Source organism: Takifugu flavidus, chromosome 12 (genome assembly GCF_003711565.1).
Source record: "Takifugu flavidus isolate HTHZ2018 chromosome 12, ASM371156v2, whole genome shotgun sequence".
Taxonomy (NCBI): Eukaryota; Metazoa; Chordata; class Actinopteri; order Tetraodontiformes; family Tetraodontidae; genus Takifugu; species Takifugu flavidus.
In genome coordinates, this window is record NC_079531.1 from 15,140,830 (window position 1) to 15,168,020 (window position 27,191).

At 49.3% G+C, this 27,191-nt stretch overlaps 4 protein-coding genes across 6 annotated transcripts in view; 1 reads left to right on the forward strand and 3 right to left on the reverse strand.

Annotated features, from left to right (window-relative positions):
* Positions 1-1,332: 1,332 nt before the first annotated feature.
* arcn1b (archain 1b) lies at positions 1,333-5,871 on the reverse strand. The gene is made up of 10 exons (XM_057049629.1): positions 5,663-5,871; positions 4,524-4,787; positions 4,038-4,217; positions 3,759-3,964; positions 3,524-3,685; positions 3,274-3,439; positions 3,049-3,196; positions 2,866-2,974; positions 2,589-2,793; positions 1,333-2,380 (listed from the first exon to the last, which is right to left on the reverse strand). The coding sequence occupies exons 1-10, from the start codon at positions 5,663-5,665 to the stop codon at positions 2,291-2,293; spliced, it is 1,533 nt and encodes a 510-aa protein (XP_056905609.1). The 5' UTR covers positions 5,666-5,871; the 3' UTR covers positions 1,333-2,290.
* A 1,234-nt stretch (positions 5,872-7,105) lies between these two features.
* LOC130534938 (porphobilinogen deaminase-like) lies at positions 7,106-11,382 on the forward strand. 2 transcript variants are annotated; one of them, XM_057049631.1, is made up of 14 exons: positions 7,106-7,266; positions 8,269-8,322; positions 8,456-8,528; positions 8,692-8,741; positions 8,829-8,884; positions 9,012-9,089; positions 9,172-9,249; positions 9,314-9,389; positions 9,466-9,579; positions 9,656-9,694; positions 9,785-9,904; positions 10,000-10,053; positions 10,270-10,359; positions 10,424-11,382. In XM_057049631.1, exons 1-14 carry the CDS (start codon positions 7,243-7,245, stop codon positions 10,595-10,597), a joined length of 1,080 nt encoding a protein of 359 aa, XP_056905611.1. In that variant the 5' UTR covers positions 7,106-7,242; the 3' UTR covers positions 10,598-11,382. The 2 variants fall into 2 exon arrangements, with proteins under 2 accessions (XP_056905611.1, XP_056905610.1); XM_057049630.1 differs by lacking the exon at positions 7,106-7,266 and adding an exon at positions 7,742-8,157.
* Positions 11,383-13,806: 2,424 nt separating this feature from the next.
* On the reverse strand, positions 13,807-23,026 carry LOC130535031 (cullin-3). The gene is made up of 16 exons (XM_057049816.1): positions 22,741-23,026; positions 21,291-21,488; positions 20,539-20,652; positions 20,026-20,186; positions 19,823-19,937; positions 19,455-19,683; positions 19,126-19,271; positions 18,870-19,046; positions 18,622-18,792; positions 18,432-18,539; positions 18,235-18,359; positions 17,873-17,969; positions 16,404-16,538; positions 16,123-16,309; positions 15,026-15,171; positions 13,807-14,919 (listed from the first exon to the last, which is right to left on the reverse strand). The coding sequence occupies exons 1-16, from the start codon at positions 22,801-22,803 to the stop codon at positions 14,788-14,790; spliced, it is 2,304 nt and encodes a 767-aa protein (XP_056905796.1). The 5' UTR covers positions 22,804-23,026; the 3' UTR covers positions 13,807-14,787.
* Positions 23,027-24,329: 1,303 nt separating this feature from the next.
* Positions 24,330-27,191, reverse strand: part of LOC130534473 (cGMP-dependent 3',5'-cyclic phosphodiesterase) — a 52,083-nt gene continuing 49,221 nt past the window's right edge. For both annotated transcript variants that reach the window (XM_057048564.1, XM_057048566.1), the window contains exon 31: positions 24,330-27,005. In XM_057048564.1, the coding sequence (XP_056904544.1) occupies positions 26,771-27,005 (235 nt within the window). In that variant the 3' untranslated portion in view covers positions 24,330-26,770. The remainder of the gene's footprint in view (positions 27,006-27,191) is intronic.

Sequence of the window (27,191 nt, forward strand, 5' to 3'; positions counted from 1 at the left end):
CTCACTTGCGCCGCAGCTAGCTAAGGTATCCGGGAGCCAGCTAGCATTGATGACTTGCTTTTAAAAGCCTTAGCTTGTATGTTTTACACATCTCCTTAATAACCAGTGAAGCTCGGTGAGAACTCGCTAATACCGTTAGCAAAGCTGTAAAAACAGTGCTTTTGTGTCTTTGTTGCACCTGTTGTTGCCGTGGCGACGATCTGACACGTGATTTCTGTGTTTTCACACCGTCACCGTCGACATCCGGGACGACTGACATGTTTTAAGGGGGCAACAAAGAGCAGACGTGAGTCACGTATGTGGAAAAACACACAACAGCGGATCATGTTTAGTCTGGCGGCTGTGACCTTTCAGCTAACGCTAGCTAGGATTAAAGAGCAGGCTCACTTAGCCGCACGCTAACTGGGCTGGGAGGGAGGGATACTGGGAGGAAATAGTGGAGACTGGTTGGGAAGAAAATGGACTGGTTATACTGGGAGACAGAGGATAAATGGACTGGTTATACTGGGAGATAGAGGATAATGGACTGGTTACAGTGGGAGATAGAGGATAAATGGACTGGTTACACTGGGAGATAGAGGATAAATGGACTGGTTACAGTGGGAGATAGAGGATAAATGGACTGGTTACACTGGGAGGGGGGATAAATGGACTGGTTACACTGGGAGAGGATAAATGGACTGGTTACAATGGGAGAAGAGATAAATGGACTGGTTACAGTGGGAGAGGAGATAAATGGACTGGTTACAGTGGGAGAGGAGATACATGGACTGGTTACAGTGGGAGAGGATAAATGGACTGGTTACACTGGGAGGGAGGATAAATGGACTGGTTACAGTGGGAGAGGATAAATGGACTGGTTATACTGGGAGACAGGATAAATGGACTGGTTACAGTGGGAGACAGGATAAATGGACTGGTTACACTGGGAGACAGGATAAATGGACTGGTTACACTGGGAGACAGGATAAATGGACTGGTTACAGTGGGAGGGAGGATAAATGGACTGGTTACACTGGGAGAGAGGATAAATGGACTGGTTATAGTGGGAGATAGAGGATAAATGGACTGGTTACACTGGGAGATAGAGGATAAATGGACTGGTTACACTGGGAGGGAGGATAATGGACTGGTTATAGTGGGAGATAGAGGATAAATGGACTGGTTACAGTGGGAGATAGAGGATAAATGGACTGGTTACACTGGGAGAGGATAAATGGACTGGTTACACTGGGAGGGAGGATAAATGGACTGGTTACACTGGGAGATAGAGGATAAATGGACTGGTTACACTGGGAGAGGATTAATGGACGTTCATGAACACAAAATGAGTCTTTTTCAATAATACACTTTTATTCCATTAAAGATTTTTTCTAATTGTACACTGGAATGTTAAGATCCCCCATCAGTAATTTAGTCAAAAATGCTCAATCTCATTTTCAACATCTGCACAATCGTCGCTCGACTGAAGTCTGGGGAGAACAATTAAAAAAAGAAAAGAAAAGAAAAGAAAGGAAAAGGAAGGAAGGAAGGAAGGAAGGAAGGAAGAGACGTGGATCTGAAGGATGAAGATGTCCTGAAGGGAACTGTGGGGGCGTGTCTGGTGGGCGGGTCCAGTAGGCGGGGCTTGTGCCAACACCAGAGTAGGGGAGGAGTTAATTTCTAATCTGTGAAATCAGAGACGGACCAGAGCGAAAGACGGCGTCCAGCGACACTCAGACGCCGCGAGGAGTGAACTTTGACCTTCTCAGACGTGTGAAGATCCATGGAACAAAAAAAAAAAAAAAACACAGGAGGGGGGAATATTGATTATTAGTTTTTGCTGATAGTTGCAGACCGGACGAGCAACAAACTCGGAGCTCGCCGTCCTCAAAGAAAACCACGGGGAGAATCACAGACAGGCTGCAGCGATTACGGCTCCAAAATAATCATTAAAAAAAAAAGCGACGGCGGCGAGACCGTGGGGCCCCCCCGCCCCCCCCACGCGGTCACCCTGTACTTCATCTGAAAGTCCTCATGAAGGTTCTGCTTGGTGACGGCGCCAGGTGTGGTTGCTGCGTCCCCCTGTTGAATTAACTCTATATATAGATGATCCTTTCATACAAACATAAATACGCCACCGCGGCTCCGCTCCACGCCGTCCTGCCGGTGTACAGTCTGAAACAGGTGGGCAGCCAAGGAATCTGCAACTCTGGAGCATAGATTTGGACTTTTTGTTTTTTTTTGTTGGTGATTTTATTTATTTTGACGCTTCTTTGACTCCCCCCTCCCTCTCCCTTCCCGTTTGTTTTTACAGGATCTCGTATTTGTCGACAACAAAGGAGGTTTCTGAGGAGAATCTGACGGCGCTGTCGCCGTCTACGTAAGTCACTTTGGTAACCTGGAAGAGAAGAAAACACGGGTCACGAATCCACTGGGTCATTTCGGACGTCATTTAGTGCGTTAAAGTCCAACTAAAAACAGTTCTAAACGGGGCTGGATGAGTGGTTTGGGCGAGCGGCCACTGGAGGGCGCTGCTGCGCCACAGACATCAATGTGTAATCCCGCGTGCTGCCAGCAGAGGGCGACACACGCAGGTTCCCACCCACCTGGATGTCGCAGTAGTTGCGCTTGGACACAAAGGACACGTTGATTGGGAAGAAGTCGTTGGGCTGCCCGGCGACGCTGAACTCCAGGCTGCCGGTCTTGTTGTTGGCATCGATGACGGGTAGGCACCACTCCAGGATGTTTCTCCTGCTGTCGTGTTTGTACTCTCCGTCCAGGTCCCCGATGACGGGAGCGCCGACGCCGGACCTGCGGGGACACGCGGAGGGACGTGAGCGGCGTGGTCGTTGCTCGCCAGCGGCGTCAGCGCGGGCGACTCACGGGACGGGGATGCTGATGACCACGTCGTTGAGCTCCAAACTCTCCTCCTGCAGCTCGTACTCGATGTTGACGTCGCAGCCGCTGCCGCTCTCCGAGGGCCAGCAGTTTACTGGGGGCGGGGAGGAGGCGCACGTTAGCGGCGGCCGCGCGCTCCCGTTGATCGGGAACGGCGCGGTCGCTTACTGGTTAGCGGGATGAGGGACTCGTCTGTGGTCTGTAGCCTCCACTTCAGCACGCCGACGTCGTTGTTGAGCGGGAAGGACTTCTCTGGGTTCTTCAGGCCGATGACGGACTCGGCCGTGAACAGCTTCTTGTCCACGTTGGGGTGCGTCTATGAGGGAAAAGGGACAGGTTTTATCACTCTTGTCTCCCCCCCCCCCCCCGGGGGGACGGCAGACGCGCACCCACCTGCAGCTGCAGCCCTTTGTTGTCGTTGTTGTTGATGATGAGGCGGATGCGCCCGTTCTTGTCGTCCATCACCCGCAGCGTCACCATGCCCAGGACCTCCATGTTCTGCAGCCCGCCGTCACGGCCGCACGTCAGCGCGATCTTCTCCTCCACCCGCAGGTGCACGCTGGACGGGAAGCACGTCGGAGTTGACTGGGGTCCCCTCACGTGTGTGTGTGTGTGTGTGTGTGCGTGTGTGTGTGTGTGCTACCTCTCCATATTAACCGGAGGCGACAGCACTTTAGACACCTCCGACGCCTTCTTCCCTGAGGTGGACATGATGGTCTCCCCCTCTGATTTGAGCTTGTCCACAAAGTTGTCCACTTCTTTCCCTTTGGCGCCCAGTTTGAGGGCTTTACTGGGTCCGCTGGGTCTGAGGAGGAGAGCGCTGGTTGGCCACGTGGGGGCGCTATAGAGGCGCGGTTGGTGTGGGTGTGCTGGGGTACCTGACTGGAGCTGGGGAGATTTTGGGCTTCTCTGGTTCGACGATGCTGTCTGTCATGATGGAGCCCGAAGAGATGCCGGTCATGCCGGCGCTGCCGAAGCCGCCGAAGGCCGGCGCCTTCTTCCCGGAGCGCTCGGCGTCCCGCCGGGCCTGCTGCAGCTCCTTGGCCTTCCTCCTCATCTCCGCCTTGGCCTCTCTCTCCTGAGTCTGCGGAGCGACGCGGCAGACGTTAGCAAAGGCTCGGTCGGGGAAATTACCGGGCGGCGCCGCGCCGACGCACCTCTCTGACGGCGCGGAAGACCTTCTCCTCGTGGGAATCCATCTCTGTGAAGGTGCGGATCTGAGCCAGGTTGACGTTCTCTCTGTAGCCGAGCGCCACGATCTCGTCAAAGGCAAAGATCAGGTCGAAACAGTGCTCGGAAATCTCGCTTTCCTCCAGCACACGGCAGTATTCAGGGATCTGAGGAACAAAGCGCCGCGTAACTGACCGGACAACGAGCAGCTGCTTATTGTTAGCCTTCAACTTAGAAGTTTGAGCGCCCCCTGGTGGCTGCTCGGCTGTAAACACCCATTCAAATCCAGAAAACTTTATTTATACAAGTGGGGTGAGTGAGGAAGTCACAGTAAATAAGCCACATCGCTCCAGAAGGCGCGAGGTAGCGTCTTAAATTAAGTCGTCTGTGTTCTAAGTCGTGCAACGAACACGCCCACTTCTCGTGGACCGCTGGTCATCAGTGGCGTGTTCTGTTAACGCCCGCGTTCTTACCACACGGGAGAACAGTCTGAGCGTCTCCAGGTCCTCCAGGATGTTGCTGTTCTTGGTGGTGATGAGGACCATGTAGAGCTTCTCCAGCGGCTGGTACACGTAGCGGACGCTGTCGGTTTCTACGAAGGTGTGCTGCTTGCCCGTGTTCATCAGTTTAGGGAACGCCGCCAGGAGACCCTCGATACGCGTCCGGGTCATTTCCACAAACTGCCTGGACACGATGGCCTTTCCAGCCTTGGTGCACACCGCCGCTGCCAAAAGCACCTGCAGGATGGAGGGTTGATTAGCCGTCACGTATACATGCCATACATGTTTGTCTGTGCAAATAGGACTTTATAGGGGGAAAAAGGTCCATTGTGACATGATCTAACTGGAGGCTACTCAGGTAAACGTCTGCAAAAACAGCACTAATGGTTTGTGGCAGATCTTGGAAGCAATTCCCCTGAGTATTAACTCATCTATCACAGCTCAAAGCACACAGATGCGTAAAAACCTGCCACAAACCTGGCAAAGACTTCAGGACAAGTCCCACAATTAAGAGAGGTGCTTCCAACAGGTAGAAACGGCAGATACATGTATCATGCGTGGATGTTTTACATGAGTTTTAAGGTAAACACGTTTCCCAATCAGCTGATTGTGAGGAACTGGATTCATTCCACGTTGACAACGGCAGAAGTTCAACCTGCTAAAGAATCGATCGATCTTTGACAAACAAGAAAATAAGATTGCAGCAGTTCGCAACGCACAGTGCTGGCACACATGTGGACCTCGATATAGTTTTGGGTCTCAAAGCAGAGCTGCCTGCTGACAGCAGGTGAGGTTAGCTCGGATCCGGCTACTGACAGGAGCTAACGCTAGCGCTAGCCTCTGATGCTAGTTGAACGTCAGCACTGTCTGTGCATTCAGTGCCACCGACCCACCGCAACCAGTACTACAATAGCTGAAAGACGATTCATCCCAACTCTTTACACCACCAGAGATGCGCTAATCGGTGCCATCTCAAATTAATGCAGTGTTTGGTTTTCTTCTTAATTCGCTCTCGCTAAATGGGAACAAGCTGTTAGCTGCTTCCGAGGTTAGCCAATGTTTCAGGCCCGACAAAGTCGCTGGAAACATCTCGACATTCGGCTGTCACTCACCATTTTGGTCGCTATCTATGGAAGGATGGTATTCCGTCACTCGGTTTTCCCTTTTTCGGTGATTTCTAGTCACTCCGGAGAAGCAAAGTGCGAACACACAGCTGCCTACAAGTTATGTGATTGTTAGCTAGCTAGCGTCAATATGGCAGCAGCACAGAGCCACGTCTCCACCGGAAGTGCAGCGCAAGATCGGCCCACTGTAAAAAGCTGTGACGTGGGCCCGAAATGTTGTCTCTCCCTCTTTTTTCTTTCCCTTTTTTACTTCTAAAGAGACGGTTCTACTCGTTTATCTCGTGTGGGCCGTGCCAAAGTTCTGCAATAATTGGAAATACCCAGAGACGTCGGAATCAATTTAGATCTAGATCGTGAAGCTGTATATTCGGAACGTTTCTATGGAAAGTTATTTCATTAAAGAAAACTGCAGCAGTTGCTTTTACACGCGCACGTTTCCGAATTTCATGTTGTTTATTGGAGTTATACATAATTACAAAGCCTCCTAGAATATAGTTTGAACCAAACATCGAAATAAACATCGTTAACTAAGTCATGGTGCAACAACTGTTGTAATGTGCGCTTTTGTGACGAGGTAACGATGATGTGATGGTATGTATTAACTTTCTACAGGCCTTTAAAAAAAAAAAAAATCTGCAACAGCTATGGACGGAACCAAGGTTCATTTGCTGTTTTCCGCCGGTTTTGTTTGTGTGTTGCATATGAGCCGATACAAAAAATAATGTACGAAATTGAGATAGAATATGTAATATTAATTTACACACTGCTTTTCACAGCATCATATAAAGTGTTTTAGCGTCTTATGGTGAGCGCTATTGATTTAGGCTATCTCAGGGAGCGAAAGGGAGTGTGATTCGTACTAGTCTCGGTTTCGCACTGTTTCCATAGCAACATTGACATCTACGTTTACACTGTATCGTGGCATTAAAGTTTTAAAATTACTATTTGGTCCCGAGTATAGCACCCTTTATCAACCTGCCGTGTGGGGTTAATAAATTATGTTGAATAGTTTCTGGCCTAGATTAACAATTTCTATTTCCTCAGAATGTAGCGATATACTACAGATAGTTTGAGTCAAACTTTCCTGTTTACACAATTTATGCAGGACACCAACGTCAACAAGAAGACAGTAGAACCTATTTTGAGTGACAGGACACTGCAGTTTGTCATCAGAGAGCCGTAGAAGTGTGGCAGTTGCCTCCACCTTTATTCTATAAAACCCTACTATATGTGACCAACTTGAGCGCAAATGTTTTTGGAAAACATAACCAATTGTTTCGATCTAACTAAACCAAACTCGTGTTTCGCCTTTTGATTGGTGGTAGGGGAATATTATTCGGATATAATTCCAAAGGGGCCGGAAAGACACGGACGCCTTTTCGATGTGACAGAACCCGGAAATGACCTCTAACACAGATGCAATGACATCACGGCTCCTGCGCTCATTCAGAGAGGAGCCGTCCGGCAACCGCGGACCGACGGCGCTTTCGGCTATTTGATGGCTTCCGTATGAACAAAAATGCGCCCTTGACTTCTGCAGAAGTGGCAAAGAGCAGCGCATCATCGATATGTCAGTGGAAACCAGTTCTCCGGTAAGATTTGCCAAAAAATGCCCATTGTTTAGGAGAATATAGGCTAAGCTCCCGGGCGCTCGCGTGTATAACCTGATTTCCGCATTGCTTCTTTGGCGCGCTCTGATTGGTCAATCATGCCGTCTGTCTCCAAACTCGCCTCGCTATTGGATAATAACTTCTCCAAGGCGGGTCATCCCGGGAACGAGTTCCCCACACGATCAGTTCCCACATTTAAACCTATCGATTATGTACATTAAGGACTGTGTAATACACATTAATTACCAAGAAAAAACCCAACATCATCAACCAACTAACATCACTCCATGATATGTTCTTTAATCTGTTTTGCAGTCCTTTTAATCTAGCTAAAAAATACAATTGTGAATATTTTCTACATTTAAACGTATTTAAACTCCCCCTACCGCCCCCATTAAATATCGTTATGATTAGATACAAAGCGAGGAAAAAGCAATTGTAATCAAAAAGTGTTCGATATGATGCGCTTTGACAAGGAAATGGTTCTCACTGTGGACAATATTGCCTTTCTTTAGGGCTGACTGTCATTTAGAAATGAATAATTGGGGAGAGAACCGCACAAAAGCATATCAAACCCTGTAACCACACCACACCCAAAGGCCCCTGGCCCCTGGAACTGGCCCCTCCCTGCCTTTTATAACGGACTCATGAATCGACAGCACTTATCTTTTGGAACCAGAGATATCTTGGGGTGGAGGTCTTGAATAGAGGGCGGCGAGCTGTTAAAAAAGACCACTGTTCAGTATCTGGAGGCTACGTGACCTCAGCGCAGCTCTACCCAGACGCAGCGAGCCGCCCCAGCCCCACAATAGGCCCCACAGTGCCGAGACTCTGAGCGGGATGATGGAGGGAAGACCTGAGGAGTACATGAGGGTGAGGCGAGCGGGGCACACGTCCCGCGCCTCTGTCAGGGACGACGTCAGTGAGGATACCTTTGTTTTGCTGCAGATGTCCTTTAAATTTGCTCTTTTTCGGTCTGTGCAGGACGGAAGCGGCGAGGTTCGTCGGGTCATCCAGATAGGAACCCGCAAGAGCCAGGTAACCCACCACTCTGTTTCACTAAAGTCGCGTTTAAGTTGCCTTTTCACTCATTTAAATGTAATCGGAAGAAGTTAAAGTTAGCGGCGGATGGACGTGTGAAACTTTCTCTCACGTGGTCGTTGTGTCCCAGTTGGCCCGCATCCAGACGGACAGTGTGGCTGAAAAACTCAAAGAACTGTACCCAGACGTCCGCTTGGAGATCGGTGAGAAGGAGCCCTTTATTTTCACTAATTCTGGGTCCAGAGCATGAATCCTCAAGCCCATCTGATAAGCTAGCTGCTGCAGCAGAGGGGGGGTCAAACCTGCCTTTGCTGTCTCTGCTGATTGTTGCTTTCACATCAACTCTTTGAATTCCCCTTGCTCCAGTTGCCATGTCAACCACCGGGGATAAAATCCTGGACACGGCGTTATCAAAGGTAGCGGTGCATTAAAACGCCAGCAGATGGTCGAGTGGTCTCCTGCGCACGAGCAGAATCACCCACTCTCCTCTTTCATTGATGCAGATCGGGGAGAAGAGCCTGTTCACCAAAGAGCTGGAGAACGCTCTGGAGAGGAACGAGTGAGTGTCTGACGCTTCCGCCGGCTGATTGGCTCCTCCTTTACCTTTGATCTTCTTTGAAGGGTCTCTTTGATTTGAGAGGCCCCAGATGAACAGAGCGTGAGCGTGTTTCCTGTCTCCCCCGCAGGGTCGACCTGGTGGTCCACTCCCTCAAAGACCTTCCCACCACCCTTCCTCCAGGGTTCACCATAGGGGCCGTGCTCAAGTGAGTGCACGTGCAGGAAAACCCGACTTTTCCCTGCGGGAAAATGACAATATTTAACGTTTGGTTCTTTTCTGTTCTTCAGGAGAGAAAACCCCCACGATGCCGTGGTGCTACACCCAAAGAATGCTGGGAAATCTCTGGACGCTCTGCCAGCCAACAGGTACGGCCACGCCCGCCGCTCACGCCGCCGCCTCGGCCTGATTTCAAACGCTGTGTTTGTGTAGCGTGATCGGCACCAGCTCGCTGCGGCGGGCCGCCCAGCTGAAGAAGAGGTTCCCACACCTGGATTTTAAAGACATCGTATCCTTAAATCGGTCGTCGCGGCGGCGAATCCTGCGCGGAAGCACGTTGCGTTTTCCTGAGCGCTCCTTCCCAGCGCGGGAATCTCAACACTCGTCTGAAGAAGCTGGACGAGAAGGAGGACTTCGCCGCCATCATCCTGGCCGCCGCGGGCCTCCGGAGGATGGGCTGGGAGAACCGGATCTCCCAGGTGCGTTCCCTAAAAAAACCACACGTTTGCATGAAACGGCTCGGAAAAGTAACCGAACTCCTCCTGCTCCCGTCAGATCCTGGAGCCTGACGACTGCATGTACGCTGTTGGGCAGGTAGGAACACCTGGGCACGGCCCGTCCAGATGTGCACTGTTGGATGTAATAGACTATCTATACATGTGTGTGTGTGTGTGTGCGCTTCAGGGAGCTCTGGCAGTGGAGGTTCGTGCCAGAGACGCCGACATTCTGGAGATGGTGTCAGTCCTCCACGATCCCGACACTGTGCTGCGCTGCATCGCCGAGAGAGCGTTCCTCAAACACCTGGTACACACACACTCACTCACACACACACTCACACACACCGCTGATGCCTTCACGCTGCAGTTTCTCCTGTAAACATGGTGTTCATCGGTTTATAGGAGGGCGGCTGCAGCGTTCCGGTGGCGGTACACACCGTGGTGAAAGACTCTCAGGTAAGGTTCACAGAAGCCCCGCCCCCAAATTCGCCATCAGGCCGGCGTTGGTCGTAAATCCGGCCGCTCTGGCGCAGCACGAGGCCACACTCGGGTTTAAGCGTTCGTTTTCAGTACGTCGGTCGATGGATGTGACAAATTCAGGGTGAAATGTCGTTGGTGGGCGGGGCTGGCTGCAAATGACATCACGCTAAACGCTGCGGGACGCTGTTGCAGCTCTACCTGACGGGCGCCGTTTACAGCCTGGATGGATCCGACAGTCTGAAGGAGACGATGCAGACGAGCATCGCCGCCGCTGCTGACGGGGTAAGTCTTAAAGAAAGGTCTCTGTCACCTCCGCCCACGTTAACGCGCTCCTGCGTGCGTCCAGAGTCCAGACGAGGTGGACGAGTGCGTCCAGAGGGTCGGCGTCACCGCCAGGAAGATCCCAGGAGAAGCCCAGGACAAGGCGGAGCGACTGGGGGTGGACCTCGCCAAGCTGCTGCTGAGCAAAGGAGCCAAGGAGATCCTGACGGTGGCCAGGCAGCTAAATGACGCCAGATAATCTGGACGCGGTTCCTTTTTTTTTTTAAAGAAAAATCCTACATATTTCAGAAAATAGTGTAAACAGTCCAGTTTCCTGGAGTTTGTCACCAGATGGGTCACAGACGTCTGTTGCCTCGCCGAGTTGTCGAAACCAGAAAACGACCTTCACGTATTATCAGGAACAATATTGTTTTGACTGTAGATGCCAAAAAGGAGGGAAAAACAACAAAATACAACTTCTGACCCTGGATCAGGGCGCTGAGCGTCGACTAGCGCTGCGCTTTGCCTCTCACCGGTGTCCGTATTTGGCAAATCTGGCTTTTTATGCCAACAAAAATCAGAACGTGGCTGTTTTTTCTGCAGCCATTGAGTGAAATGTGGATGATTTAAGTTTGGGGTTTTTTTCATATAAAAGGTGTAGAATCACAGCTAAAGAGGTTTAAATCAATTAATATTGAGACAGAATATATTTAAGATAACTTGTGCTAAATTGAGAAGTTTTTTTTTCTTTGAATGGGTGCCGTGACACCATTAAAGAGCTGTTTCTTTGTCTTTATCTTGAGGCCTTATCTGGAAATTCAGCCATTTGTGCTGCAGTTTTACTTTGTCTCCCTCTTCCGGCGGACAGAGTCATTACACTCGGTTCTCTACGGTGGCCTTGATAAGTCAATATTATGACAGTTTCCAAACGTTAATGTCTGTGGTGGCTTCAGTTGCAACCCTGATCTTTCCTGGTGTAAATTAATATCCGTGGATTGTTAATAACAATGTTTCATACAATAAACAAGGACTGGTAAAGACGCAGTACAGTTGTTCATGTGTAAATCCTGAGAAACATTATATAGAAGGAAATCGATATATTTCCACATTAAAACTTCTCCTTTTAATTTGTCTTTATTCTGGTAATGCACTTCATGTAATATTTAAACAGCCCCATTGCTCCTCAGAATGCTAGCTAATGCTAACCTTCTAACGAGTGACCGGCAGGAGCAACCACTTATTGTCCAGTGTGGACCACCAGGACCACACAGCAAAGGCTGCTTTTAAAACTAGAAACAACTGTCTGGAGCTTGGCTTGATGCACAGGTGACTCCCCAAATAAATCTCAACACACCGCTGTGATTGTCTCACTGGTGACACCAACTGGTCCTGGTCCAGCTAAGCTAAGCATCAATTTGATTTAATGTTGTATTTGTTGTATTCTGGTAGTCAGATGAGGGTTTAGTGGGCTCTAAACCTAGGGTGATGCTAGTTAAGTTACAACACATAGACTAAGTGTCTCCTGCATGTTAAACTACCGTAACCATCCTTTTTCTAACCTGGCACCTCACGAAACACACAGGTACAGAAGTAGCCTGTAGCTAAAGCCTGTGTTTATACCTTTATTCCCATGGTGGCAGCTCCGTCGGGGCGGTGGCAGCTCCGTCTGGGTGGTGGCAGCTCAGTCGGGGCGGTGGCAGCTCCGTCTGGGTGGTGGCAGCTCAGTCTGGGCGGTGGCAGCTCCGTCTGGGTGGTGGCAGCTCAGTCGGGGTGGTGGCAGCTCAGTCGGGGGGTGGCAGCTCAGTCGGGGCGGTGGCAGCTCCGTCTGGGTGGTGGCAGCTCAGTCTGGGTGGTGGCAGCTCAGTCGGGGCGGTGGCAGCTCGTCTGGGCGGTGGCAGCTCCGTCTGGGTGGTGGCAGCTCCATCGGGGTGGTGGCAGCTCAGTCGGGGTGGTGGCAGCTCAGTCTGGGCGGTGGCAGCTCAGTCGGGGTGGTGGCAGCTCCGTCTGGGTGGTGGCAGCTCCGTCTGGGTGGTGGCAGCTCAGTCCGGGCGGTGGCAGCTCAGTCGGGGCGGTGGCAGCTCAGTCGGGGTGGTGGCAGCTCCGTCGGGGTGGTGGCAGCTCGGTTGAGGAGACGAGACGAGATAAAAGTCTTCCAAACAAAGTTAACTAGAACCAAAATTAGGTGAGGCTGACTTAACAAATCTCCGGTGGTGCCGCGAGGTGATCTAATGTACCTACCGGTAATTCTTTAACATAAAAGGTGATATTTTATAATCATTAATCAGGCATGATAACCGTTAATAGCCTTAGCAGGGAGATACAAAACTGACGCCCAGGCCTGGGACAACAGGCTTTCCCTCTCCTAAACTGGGCGGCACCCATGTGCCCTTCACCTGGACCGTCATGGGGAACTTCCTACCGCTTCGAAGGGTCCAGACCACCTGGGTTAGGGTTAGGTGGCACTTGTCCGAGGCAGTTTAGGACCCTCACCCCTGGGTATTAGCCCAATAGCTCCATCCTCAGAAGCTGTTGCTTCTACCCACTTGTTGAGTCTTTTGAACAGTCCCAAATCTGGACCCTGTTGTCGTTTCCTTCCCAAACACCGGAAGGCATTCAGGAATGTCCTCATCCGGTTGTTCCAAGGGGAAGGAGCTCTCTGCGGGAGCCCAATCAGTTATTTCTGTTGAAAGGGGCTGTCAGGGGTGGTGGGGCTCACCTCCAACCTTGCAGAGCTCAACAGCTGTGGTGGCTACTTCACCTCGGGGGGCCCCGAGGTCCCCCCCTCCTGCTAAGGCCTTTGGAGGCTGAGGCTCCATTTCCTGCCGTTTGAGGTGGGTATTGTCCAACGCCCAGATTCTCTGTTGGTGGCGCCGTTTCTAAGATTGTAGCCACTTCCTTTGTAATGTTGGGTGGTGTCGCTTCTTTGGTCCGATGTCCCCTGAATTGTCCTTCGAGGGCTCCAGTAACCCTCCGTGTGGGGAGGGCTGCCCAGTTATCCAGGGTGTCTCACCATTGTTGATGGAAGTGGTGCCTGATGACGTCACTTCCCTCTTCTTCCTCTGCCTGTTACTCAGTAGACCTCCATGGGGGCCCCTGAAGGGCTCTACGGTACTTGCAGGACCTTTAAGATGGGCTCCAGGGGCAGGAGACCACACCAGGAGCTAGCTAAGACCAAAACTGGTCTTTACCTGCTCCGATGAGTCTCAGTTTCGGCTGCAACCCTCAGATGGTCGGTCACGATTTGGTGTGGACGCCATCTCGGCGCGGGTCCATCCTGGTATCATCAGGCGATGAGTTCAGGGGCCTCCACCGTCACCAGAACGGCAGCGAGCGCCGATGCTACCGTGTCTCCGAGGAACGTTTCCAACAGCCCTTTACTAACCAGGTGACCCAGTAAAGTTGTGTAACGAGCGTGAGTGTGTGTGTGTGAGTGTGTGTGTTTGGGAAGAAGAAAAAAACCCCTCTTGCTTTATTTTATTCTACATTTAATATGATGAAAACAAGGCCCTGTACAGTCCACCTTAGCAGGGAGTATAATACTTATTTTACAATTTGTACACATTAGAACGTGGCGCTACCAGTTCAAAATGCAGTCAAGGATGAAACAAAAGTCCTCTTTGAAATTTGTAGCCTTCCATTCAAATAGAAGATGTTGTAGAATAACATGACAGGCCTGATGCAGATAACCAAAAAGCCATTTATGTGCATATTGCCTCCTGAACGGACGCCATGTGCTCATGATCTCTCTAACTACTAGACCTGACCAAAATGTTTAAAATTGTATTAAATATTTCAGCTAAATGTGAGGTGCAATTAATTCACACAGGAAAACAAAAAAAAAACAACAAAAAAAAACAGCCTTTTTTTTTTGCAACATAAATTAAGCACTCTTCCTGTTTTCTCAGGTCACCAAAATATATTTGACTTCTTTTGTAAACCAGGTCTGTACATATTAACTCTGTCTGGTTCTTTCTATTTAAAATCCCCTGGAGGGGAATCGGTCGTCCAGTACAGCCACCGTGTTGCAAAATCAACAGACATTTACAGTTAAAATGGGCCGTAGATTCGAACGTTCCCTCGGCGTCTGCGCGGCCTGACGTCTACCGCAAATCCTGATCTGATGGGGCCCCGAGGGGAGGGATGGGGGGGGGGATTTAGTGGCGCGTTTGCTAACCGGGCTGATCCAATGCTGTCCAAAGGCCACAAGAAAACAGGGGTTTGTACAAAAGCAGACCCACTTTCGAGACTGTAACTCCTTTGCTAGACAATTTCACCATCAATCGTGTGTGTTTCACCATTTTAGAGAAGAAAATTAAGTTTCCCAGTGTGTCCCAGAACCAATAATAAAAGCAGTTCCAAGTTCATTCAAAAGCATAGCAGTCCACGAAAAAAGAAACAAGGCTCTCGTTTTTTTGCGACTTGGTACGAGCTTTCAATGCCGACGGGGGTTTATGCTACGTAGGTGTACACTTTACGGTCCTCGGGAGTTCGAGCCAGATATTCCCGCTCTATGAGTCCTTCTATCCGCTTCTTGATCACTACCGGACTGGGAAGGAACCGTGCACGTAACTGCTGCGTGACCTGCGGAGACACCAAGCATCATCCTGTATTTACTGGCTTCCTGGAGGCCGGCGTGGTCGCCCGGCAACAGCGGGAGGGCGACTGGGAATCGGACGCGCGCACTCACCTCTGCTACAAGGACGTTGTGCTGCATCTTTTTTCTGGATTTCATGATGCGGACGATGGCGGCTTCGATTTCGTGCTTCCTGTCGTCGTCCACCTTCTGGCGCGTCTCCTTCCTCTCCGGGTCCGACTCGCCTTGTTTAGCAGCAACTGGAGACACGAAAGCAGCAGGTTGGAAGAGCAGAATCAACGCGGGGTTTCACGGCCGACGCGGGGGGGAAACGTGGGTCCTGGGCCCACGCTTCCAGGTTTAGCGACTGAAGACACCGAAGGACCAGCTGATTCCAGCGGTGGATGGTTCCTTCCCTGGTGGCATGTTCCAAGATGGCTGCCGGGATTCCTCGGGCTCAGACGGAGAGAGGCGGGTTCAGGGAGCATCGGACAGACCTGAACCCCTGGGAGGGTGTTCGGGATGTGCTGGAGCAGCAGCCTAAGGAGACTTCCCTCTCCCCAGCTACCTCCTCCAGCTCATCCGGAGGGATCCCCAGGCGTTCCCAGACCAGTCGAGAGACATAGTCTCTCCAACGTGTCCTGGGTCTTCCCGGGGTCTCCTACCGGAGGGACATGCCCTGAACACCTCACCAGGGAGGCGTCCAGGGGGCATCCTGACTAGATGCCCACGCCACCTCATCTGGCTCCTCTCAACGCGGAGGAGCAGCGACTCTACTCCGAGCTCCTCCCGGATGGCAGAGCTTCTCACCCTCTCTAAGGGAGAGCCCAGCCACCCTACGGAGGAAGCTCATTTCAGCCGCTTGTACCCGTGATCTTGTTCTTTCGGTCATTACCCAGAGCTCATGACCATAGGTGAGGGTAGGAACGAAGATCGACCGGGGCAGAGTCCGATCCGCCTGTTGACCTCCGGCTCCATTCTTCCCTCACTCGTGAACAAGACCCCGAGGTACTTGAACTCCTCCACTTGGGGCAGGATCTCAGGTTGAGAAGTTCCGACCAGATATCGTCGGCCTCACCTCCACGCACAGCAGGGGCTCTGGAAGCTAAAGGCCGTCCCTCCAAATATTAGAGTCGTGACCTTTCATTTGATTTTTGGGGCATCAACATTCCCTGAAAACTAAACTCAGACGGACGGCGGCGGTCCCGTACCGGTCTGGATCTTCACGCGGTGCAGTTTGGAAGTAAACTGGTCATTGACTGTAAACACGTGGCCGTTCTCGATCTCCTTGGACTTGGGCTCCTTGGTGAGGACTCTCTGGGTGGGCTTCCCACAGGCCAGAGACTGCAGCGCTCGCACCAGCTCCCTCTCCGGGATGTCCGTCTCCTGCTGGATCTCCTGGGGAGCGGGGACAGGATGAGATGGACGCGCGGTTACGTGGACGGTAAAGCTAAAAGCGGCCCAGCCATCGACCCACTCCCAATAGATTTACTTCAAATGTGAACTTCTCTCTGTTGTTGAAGAGCATGAGGATGGTCATCTGGAAGGTAGAGACCTGCAGGATGTGCTTCCTGGTGTTGGAGCCAGTCACCTGCGCTCCTCCCACTCCAAACTCCGATCCATCCTCCTTTAAAAAAATAAACGTGAAACATGAATATTTGCCCTCGGCCCGTGACGGACCACATTTACCAGTTAAATCAATCAAGAGAAATGAAGGATTGCTCTCTCGGACCATCTGGGCTGGTTCTGGAGGTCAGGGGAACGTGGCAGCAGCACGTTCCCCCCCCCCCCATTTATCCTCACACCCGACTGACGACCTCTTTCAGCCGTGGCACCATAAATATGTACCAGAGAGACGTCGGCGCCGCTTAATTCGTTTCATTTTCAGAGTTATTAAAAATAGAAAACACCTGTTTGTGGATGTACGATTATGTCCTTAATGTTTCCCTTAACTCTATGTAAGTGCGTGTGGGCGCAAAGGATGATGGGATATACTGCTTGGTTAGGGAGCACCGTTTTACACTGCTGTGCAGTGCATTATGGGATACATTGAGTGTTCCATATAGAGTACAGCGATCTCTGCTGATATGGATACTAAACAGGAGCGTTCTTACTACCATCATCATTGCTGTTGTTGATTTCCTGAGGCTGCAATAACCCCCCCCAAAAGGCAACCTGAGGTAAGAAAAACAGGAAATCCTGTAAACAGGGAAAATCCCATCCTGAAACAAATCCTGAATTGCCTCCTGAAGGCTCTGTGCATCCTCCTGCTCCACATGTGGTGCTCCTTCCAAGTGCTCGACTTCATCCATCCAGGTGCTCGGAGCTTTGGCCTCGCAGACGTTTCAGGCACGTTGTGTCTCGTTTCGGGTGGAAAACAATCGATTTGCACAGTTGTGCAGTTGGGAACGCTGATCAATGCCGGCCCGGCTGGCTCCAACCTGCGGCACGGACTTCCTGGAAGGAGGCACGTCTCCCCTCTGAGGCGCGTCTCCATTCAAGGAATCCGTTGCGCAGTTTGCAGCCTGGCCAGGCCGGAATCGCAGCGGCGGGATCGGAAATTTCCACAGGTCAGATCACAAATCCCAAAACCAGAAAACCTGTGAAGGGAGCTGCAGCTTCGGGTTTCCGAGCAACAGCCAAGAAACTTGAAGGATTTAGAGCAAAATCCTGCTCAGGGGCCAAAATCCCTCTTGAGCGGTGCAAAAAACCTGCTGACCGACCACAAGGAGCGTCTCATCACCGCTGCTAACGAGGGTTTCTCCCCCCAGAACTGACCTGGGATTGGCTACAGCACGTCCACCTCTATGAAAGGCACCTTTTTCAACATTCATATGGTGTTTTATGCATTTCAGACTGATATTCTGGCAAATACTCGAGTGAATAAACAGCTACAAATAAAATTCTCCCCCAAATCCGCACCGGAGAGTGTGTGAGTGTGTGTGAGTGCATTCCCAGTACCTTTCTGATGGGCCCGTAGAAGGTGGCATTCAGATCTGCAGACCCCATGTGATGTTGCAACGTCAGCTGTCTTCCGCTGTGTTTACCAAGATAAAACCTGCAACCCAAAGATCATGTTAAACGCTCCGGCGGCGGTTTAAAAGCACCCTAAACTAAAAGGAACCATAAAAGGGGCTGTTATTAAGATATCTGGCTTGAGGGAACATCCGTCGGTGGCCGCTTATCTCTGAAACCGCCGACCCGGTTCATTTGAGAACCGTTTCCGCGTCGTCTTGAGTCGGGACCCGGGCCGGTCCCACAGAGGAATCTTTCCTCCCGCCCCATAAACGGCAAAGATCTGCCCGAAAGCCGAACCGACTCACCTCCTGAACACTTCAAACGCGTGACGAGGGGAATGGGGAATGTTGCACTTGGGAGTTGCAGACTGTGTGGGCCAATATCCTGTAGTCAGGACTCTTACTGTGAGATCCACCCCCCCAGGTGACACCTGCGGTCAGAGGAAAGAGATGCCTCCATTATCTGTAGAAGAGACACAGAATATAGATCCAAAGCGACATACCCCGGTGGTCTGCAGGTGTTGTCTAAACTCGTCCATAGTGGTGTTGGAGATGGTCATGTCCCGGAACATCCCCTCTAGCTTGGAGGTGAACTGGCATCCGCACTCGGTCTGAGCGAGAAACGAGACCGGCGGGCGACATCAGCCAGCTGACAAACGGACGCCGGCGCCCGTCGGACGCTCCTGGACTCACCTTCAGCTTGGAGATCATATTTTTCTCCGAATCGTCAGAGACGCTTTTGTTGGTGAGCAGTCTGCGGGCGAGGTGCTGCTTGTAGTACCTCTCGAACACGTCCTTCTCCTGCATGAACCGGAACAGCACCATGGCCTTGTCCAGTATGGACTCCACCTCCTGCTCCGTCAACTGGAGAGAAACATGCACCGGGAATGAAGAACCCGGCAGGACTCCCTTTTCGGAGTGGCGTGGCGTGGAAGACTCACCCCCTTGAGTCCTTTCTTCAGCTTGTCGTCGATGAAGAGCGAAAGGTACTCGGGTGACCGCGAGTTCAGGTTGAGGAAGTACTCAAAGTCGCCCGCGATCGTTTGTTTGAAGAGCCGGTCGTTGTTGAAAGACTCCAGGAGGAAACGGTCAAAACGAGACTTCAGATCCAGCAAACCCTGCGGGGGAAGGGGGGGTGCGTATCAGAAAGATGTTGGGACTGAAGCCGTTGGAGCAGAGCGGCCTCCTGCCTCTTACCTGGATGTAGTCGACAGGGTTCTTTCCCTCGCCCTCCTCGGACACGAGCGCCTTGCCCTGCTCCCGGAGGTAGAGACTCATACACTCACACATGGTCTTCAGCCCATTCGGGACCCTGCTGAACAGCTTGTACATGCACGCCAAATCTACGACGCACGACAACAGAGAGACAAATGAGAATCCTCCCGGCTAAACCCAGGAGGCTGCAGCATGAGAGAAGCATTTCCTGCGTATTACTCCTCAAGCATTACAGGGGGGAGCAAAAATGGAGACTATCAGGGTTTGTGTGCAGAAATGGAAACAAAGTCTCCGATACGCAGGAGCCGCACCTTCGATTTTGCCATTTTTCAGCATGTGGACCAGCCCAGAGTTCTCCATCTCCACAATTGTCTTCATGTGCTTGGAGATCAGCTCGCGCTCCACCACCTTGACGATGGGCTCCTCTGTAGATTTGTCCAGGCAGTGCATCACCCGCTCGATCTCCTCGTTGATTCTGGCTTCCACCTTCTTGATGTAGACGCTGGCGCAGTTTTCAGCGAGGAACTTTTGACTTTCCATCTGAACGGAGGACACAGATGCTTCAATGAGACGCCGTTCGCTAAACACCCAGAAGGCGGGCGGAGGGATGAAGGAACGGGGTTTCCGGGGCACGAGGTCTGCTGCCAGGGGGCAGCTTTCATTTTATTATGTGACGCACCTGGAAAAATTCTGCAGACATTTCCAAGAAAGGTGCTTCAAAGTCTTCTTCATAGACAGATCTTCCTTCAAGGCCAAGAATCATTAGCATCTGGCAGGCGTTTCGAATGGCCCCCCTGAAGGACGGAAGAGGAGCGCACAGCCAGGAAATGGTTAACGCTGCGACGGAAAAGGTCAAAGGTTGGAAAAGGGAGCCAAAAGTACCTGTCGACCACCTCTCCCTTCCGCTCCCGGGCGATCATGTCCAGCAGCGTCTGTCGGAGGTGGTCTCTGATGCAGCCGTAACGCACGACCTGATCTCTGAAGATGATGAGCCCGAGGTTGTAGACGTTCTCGACATTATTCTGCTGCACATACACACGATCCTGTGGACGAAAACGCACGTGAAACACCAGCTAGAGGCACTCAGAGCAAGCTTATAGACACTGGAGTGGCTATACAGCACTGGGTATTAGCGATCCAGTTAAGAGGGTCAACTCTGGAAGGATCTCCTCATTAATGCCCCTTTCACATCAAAATTGGCCGAACAGGCTTTTTATGGCTCGGACCGAGTCCCCGCTCCAGAATAGGAACTTAGATCTGCCCTGAAAAACTCCTGGGCGGGGCTTAAGGCTTACTCTGTACTGATTGGCTGAACCCAGCGTTAGCATAGCAGACGCGAGATTGGAACTAGAAAATCGCCGGATCAGAGAGCTTAACGTGCAACGAGCTACTCACCATATACATCAGGATATCTCTGATCATGACCATCGCCGTTTGATGGTCATTCCAGGCTTGATTTAGTGTTTGCAGGAAGTTATTATTTAAAGAATTGAGGACATCTTCTCGTACCTGCAAGAGTCAGACGGTCATGCTTTAGGCAGTGAAATACGGGAGGTTTAGTCATGAAAGTCCAGAGCCAACAGCCGAGGAGCAGGGTGACGCCAGACTGTTGAGCGCCGTGTTGATTTGGGATTCCAGTTACTTGTTGAACCACGTGGGGAAGCAAATACCTGCCTCACCTACGACATATCACGATGTGTTTGGGTCACCGAGACGCTCAGTTAATTTAAGAGTCGGAGCCGAGCCAGCGTTGGGTCACTGAACGCACAACGGCCTTCGTCAAGAACCCAATAGACGACTATAATTTAAGCATAAAACAGGATAGAAAGCAGGACATGGTTTCTTTGACTCCTTTACCACAAACATCACTGTTATCCCTTCATCCATACGTTGTGATCAATATGTCAACGGCCTAAACGATGCAGAAGAAGGGAACAAGTCTAAACAGGTTCCACCTTCTTCACCCGGCCTTCGGGGTTCCAGGAGGCGCTTCATGTCATCAATACAAACCTCGATGGCTGAACTTCAGCTGGGACCCAGAGCAACCACGATGCGTTCATGCACACCGGAGACTCTGGGAATTTCAGCACCAAAGACCAGACACACATGTGAAGAGAGCGGAGGGACGTGTCTCGTCCGGGCCTTACTTTGTTGATTAGATGTTCAGTGACGACCTCCCTCAGGCCCGTGTACAGCTTCTCTCCGTGCTTATGAAGTACCATTGTGTATGCGTTTCTGTAAAGTTCCTCAAAGCTGAGCCCGCTGTTGTTTTTCCTCTGAATCTCCTGGATGGCGTTCTTCAAAAGGTCCCAGATGTTGTTGACGTACTTCTCATCCATTGTCATCTGCAGAAATGGGACCATTTGTGAAGGGTGTGATGGAAGCTTGACAAGTATATAATGTCTACACACTCACACACTCTTGAGAGCGCAGTAAAAGGTGAAATGCCCCTGAATAGTCCCCTTTCCACACAGGTGAACCATTAAGCATTAAACTACACTTATTTCTGTAACATTAATCTGTGTCTTAATCCACAACAAAAGATAAACTCTACACACATTTTAAGCTAGTCGACGCGCCGAACATGAACGCAGCAAGAGTCCACTAATAAAATAATGGCGGATTTAGCGTTAATAACCTCGGCCCATTCTCAATTTCAGTCTATGTTAATGAAAAGATCTGGGATGCTCGTTTGCACTAAAGTCTGCAGTTTAATAGGAAGACGTCATGCTGAAATTTCATTTAAAAAGTGAAAGAACACGTTTTTCCCTCCACTTTTGTGTGCAGAAAACACTTCAGGCCAAATTCTGCATCATATTATCACTTTAACCCCGACAGACAGGGGGGGCTGGGCGGTTCCACTTTTTATTCAGAGGCACGTATTGCCAATGAATGAACTATCCTTTAATTCTGCTCATTAAAATTGAAGTTGTTTCCCCATCTCCGGAGCCAACTTGTGCAGGAACGGTTCATTCTCCTCCCCGGGCCGAGGCAGAAAACAAAGGTACCGGCCATAATCCCCCTCAAAACACCATCCTTGGTTGGGAGAGCACGCTTTTAAGGGGGGGTTCTGTGCAGGCCGACACCGGGAAAGCCTGAGATGACACCTGCAGCAGACAATAAACGCCACCATGTAGCATCTCAGAAAGTAACGTCACTTGGTTTGGCAACCAGCTGCAGGTTTAACAAGGTTGGCGCATTTTGAGCCGAAGCAGCCCGCGGCACAGCTCCAGACCGCCCGACCCGCTCGCATTATGGGCCCCAAAAGCGACGGTCCCCATTCCCCACACACAACTAGAAGCAGTCAAAACAACAAGTGTCAGGGGACGAGCTAACGCGTCTGCTAGCTCCACGGATGCTAGCTAACGTTCGGAGCAGGCACAGGCGCGTTTAGACGCCAACATATTTCACATATACGTGCAACACGACGCCGCTAGCACCGGTAGCTTGACGACACTCGGTGTCGATGCATTACCTAGGAACCTATTTGAGTAAGTTCGCTGCTCAACTGACAAGCCCAGTTAGCATTTAGCCGACCACGACGATCGCGTACACGTCCGTCGGCCAGACAGGGCACTTGCGACGTTTCGTACTTACAGGAAAGGCCCGTATCCTCATTTTGGTATCCTTCTTAGGGCCGCCTTTGCTGAGATTGGACATGGTTGCCTTATCCGCTGGCTCTGTATTCACATTAAAGTATTCTTAAGGAGGTACACTTATGTATACTGGTTCAAGCAGCACCACGTAACGCTACGTCCCACCCGGTGCCGCAAATGTATTGTTTACAGCAAAGTGCCAAATCAGTGACTTCTCTGTACAGCAATGGCGGACGACTCCCAGATCTCGATGCGCAGAGCTCACGCACTTCAAATCACGCGAGATTTCGACCGCTGGGCCTTGGAAGACGCGTGTTTTGTCACGAGGACCTCATTTTTAAAAAGATTCAAATAAATAAAAAAACACCAAAACTTTATAAGTAAAGTAAAAGACACAGAATCTAGACATACTGTATAGATGGATAGATAGATAGATAGATAGATAGATAGATAGATAGATAGATAGATAGATAGATAGATAGATAGATAGATTTATTTATTTATTTTTGTTACTATCATCATCAACCTTATATTTCCTTTTATACTGGACAATGTTTCAGCTTTTAAAAAAAGATTTTAAAGATCATTTCTGTGTCTCACTAACAGTGTATTACATGCTTTGAACGTTACTTGCGCAATTTGTGGTTCAACCAGATTATGTGGTTTAAGAATATGTGACTAGTCAAGTATCTATTTAACGATACCTTTTTAGAACCAAACATTTCCTCCATTGGGCCCGACACTCCGGTAGAAGTTTTATAAGTTTGGGTCTTATAACAAGACCAGTGGATGGAAAAAGCAAAAAAAAAATAAAGCAATAAAACCCAACCTATATATCTAATTATAAGTATCTTGTTTTTACAAATGTCTTTTATTTAGTTGTTAGCTTGTTTGTGACGAAGCAAAAATGATATGCTGCCATCTCTGTTGAAGGTATATTTATACATTATATATACAAGTGTGAGAAATGTATCCTTTATACTTATTTATCCAAAGGTAACACGGAGACGACCAGAAACTCCGAGCTTGAAAATATAGCCCCTGTGGACCATTAGCATGCTAATGATCTGAGTGGTCACCTGAGAGTCGTTATAATAATTATTAAATAGTTATTGTCCTATATTAACTTTTAGTTAACACACATGGGCCAGTGTGTCTGTCTGAGGGGGGGCAGCCGGGAAGTGGAGGGGTCACCTCAAATCCCATCATCCTTTGCGATTGCACGCGAAAAGCTGAACAGGATGCTAATTATTCATTAATAATTAAATAAACTAATAAAGACAACAACCAGCTAGTGTTTTATAGTTATTAAGCAGTAGGGAAAAGTAAAAGCAAAGCTTATGGAGGCCACTAGGTAGTTTAAGGAGGACAACTAGTTATTTATGGTGAGTAGTGAACAGGAAACCAGTGTGATTCCAGACACAGCCCAGGTCTAATGGACATTTGTTCCGTGCCCAATCACACTCTCCCCAGCCAAGTCTTTTATTCTGGTCATCATATACATCAGCGGACAGATAGAAATCCTACTATTAAGTAAATGTGTGTAAAGGAGCCGATATAAAAGGGTAATCAGACAAACTACAGCACTACTTCTACGACGACTGATCATAATAATCATAAGCTTTATTTCAGAAACCAAGACATTGCCCTTTGGCTTTTTAAAATATCCACAGTCATTCTTTTGATGAAGAAGAACACAACCACAACCACAGATACAAAGTATATATCTGTTAACAAAGTAGTTTGGAGGCTCCTTTATGGCAGAATATCATATTAATATCCCAAATACAAAATCGTTCATCCATCACATCCGTCTTATAGTCTGTTAAAAAACAGGAAACACCTTAAAAAGATTAAATAACTGAAATACTTCTCCTGTGATATTGGACAGACGTGGACGGACACACAAATGTTTTCTTTAAAAACGTTATTTACATCACACTTTTTTTTTTTCCCACTTTTAACAATTACTATTAATGTCAAACGTCCTCCCTGGTATCACATCACAGTCGGGAGTTTTGCATCTCATCTCTTGACAAGAATTAGAGCGATTCCCTCCGCCAAAGAGCTTTCGTTGTTTGTTTGTTTCAGCAGCAGCAGCAACAACAACAGTTCAGATCGGATTTTAACGGAGTTTTCAGGAAACATAGATAATGAGCCGATACGATACTACTGGATAATTATAAAAGATTAACAGCCTCCATTAAATTATGGAATTAAAGTAGTTCGTTTGGGGTGTAAGTCCCAACACGGGTGGAGGCGACCTGATTGGTGGAGGTGTTTGGATCTAACTCATCAAAGGATCATCAAAGGAAGGTTTGCTTTTTGCTCTGTTGGTGAGGGAATCGAATAACCTGTCGAATCGGAATACTGTCGAGCACAGAACGCTCCCGTTCATCCAGGACCGGGTGATTATCGGGAGCAAGAGAGCGTCGGCTGGGACAAAACAAAAGTGAAGAAGCTTCTGGGACAAAAGGGGAACATCCAGCCTGGTCTCTGCTGGGAGAAGGATCAACAACACTTGCATGGCAGCTGTAGGCCTGACAACACCGGAACAGACAGACACATCCTCAGTATATAAAACTATACTATAGTATAGATTCTTAGAAGCATTTTCATTTTAAAATTCTTAGTGACTAAAATAAAAAAAAAAGTATACATATACACGTCGGCACGTGTGTATTTGGAAAAGCAAATACTCGTTAAAACGCTCACACACACACAAACGCGCGTTAACACATAATATCTGGAAATTAAAAGAATAATTTAACATGAGGCACCATTTACATTTGCAGTTCCATGTACAAGGCAGGTATGCGTGTATAAAATAGTGGTTTGCAAATGACAGAAGCTATAATGTTCATATAGGTGGGAGGGAACGATGGCCACGGGACGCTGGGCGCTCCGCACGTTGACCTCCAACAATCCCAGAATTCTCATCTCGTATCAGCGAGGAAGAGAGTGTGCGTCATGATCCACCCCATCAGTCCCCTTGTCTCTGTAACATGGCAACAGCAGCAGCACCCCCCCCCCCCCCATCTAAGGGCCTTCGAACAGAACACTGAAATCCCTCCCCCACACACACACACACATCATGAGGTCTCAATACAGTCATAACAAATATATACCTACCTAAACATGTTGGTCCTCCGTCGTCCACACACACACACACACTACTAAAACTATGTCTATAACAAATATACAACAATCATCCATTAAAAAAAAGAAGATATATTAGATTTTTTGAAAGCTCTGAGAAAGGCAACATATATGTGTGATAAGGCTGATCTGGATGACACAATCAGGGACGTAATCCACTCCTGTGGCACATTGGGATGAACGGATGGGTTCGGACTTTAAAGGGCTTCCAGGGATCTGTATCCGGAGCGTCATGGGATGGCGAAAGGTTTTCCATGATTAGAAATATAAGGATGCATCTGTTGGTTTATTGATTGTCAAATTGCTGCTTCAAACTTTTAAAAGTAACACAAATGTAGGCGGGAATCTAAAAGGAGGTGGAAATAAATATAAACTATAAAATGAACTATACAACTGGAGATAAATGATGTAGGGTGAATTTAAATAGAATGAGATGTGCTTGAATTCAAATATTAAAAGACTGTCATGCAATAAAATGAGATATAGAAAACCCCACAAAAAAAACAGTTACTTTTTTTTAAAAAGGATGAATAAGTTGCTATTTTTCCTGTTTTGTCTGAACAGCACCTGTACACATGTGCGTGTTATTACACCCTTAAACAGGAACAGGCGTTTATTAATGGACTTTTGACTTGCAGCACAAACGAAAGATTAAAAAAAAAAGAAGAAAAAAGAACGTAAAAGCTTCCTCCTTTCCTGACCTGCGGACTTCAGCGACCTGAAGCGCGAAACCTCCCGAACTAGCTCGCACGGATCCGTCCCCGTCTGACTTAAATCCACCTTAAAACCTTTGTTCTCTAAACGATTGATAGCAGAGCGCAGATCTTCTGCTAGACACGGTAAAACATCAAAGAACGAGGCGGCCGCCGACATCACTGACACCTCCCGCCCTCTGCATCGTCAAGGCAACCGTTTAGGCATTGGTCGTCACTGGTCAGAGCGCCCTCTGACTGCAGCAGTTCGTATTCTTGATCCAGGAAATCTAAACTGTTGTTGCTCGGCAACCCGCGGATGGTGAACTTGTGGGACACTTTGGTCCACTGCTCCCGGTTGGCGGCGACTCTCTCGTACAGCTCGGCGGCGCCGGGAAACAGTTCCGAGAGAAGCCTGAGAGGAGAGAAAAGCGCTCGTTGTTGCCACATTCCTTCTGGTAGCTAACGCGGGGAAGAAAAACCCGCTAGTAGGAAAAAGGGCGTCTTCCTGAAACACTTGTTTGAGTCAAAAGTGTGTGACTTCCTGACTAGATTTGTTTGAGGCAGGACGATATCTTGCTAAACACATTTGTTACTATGT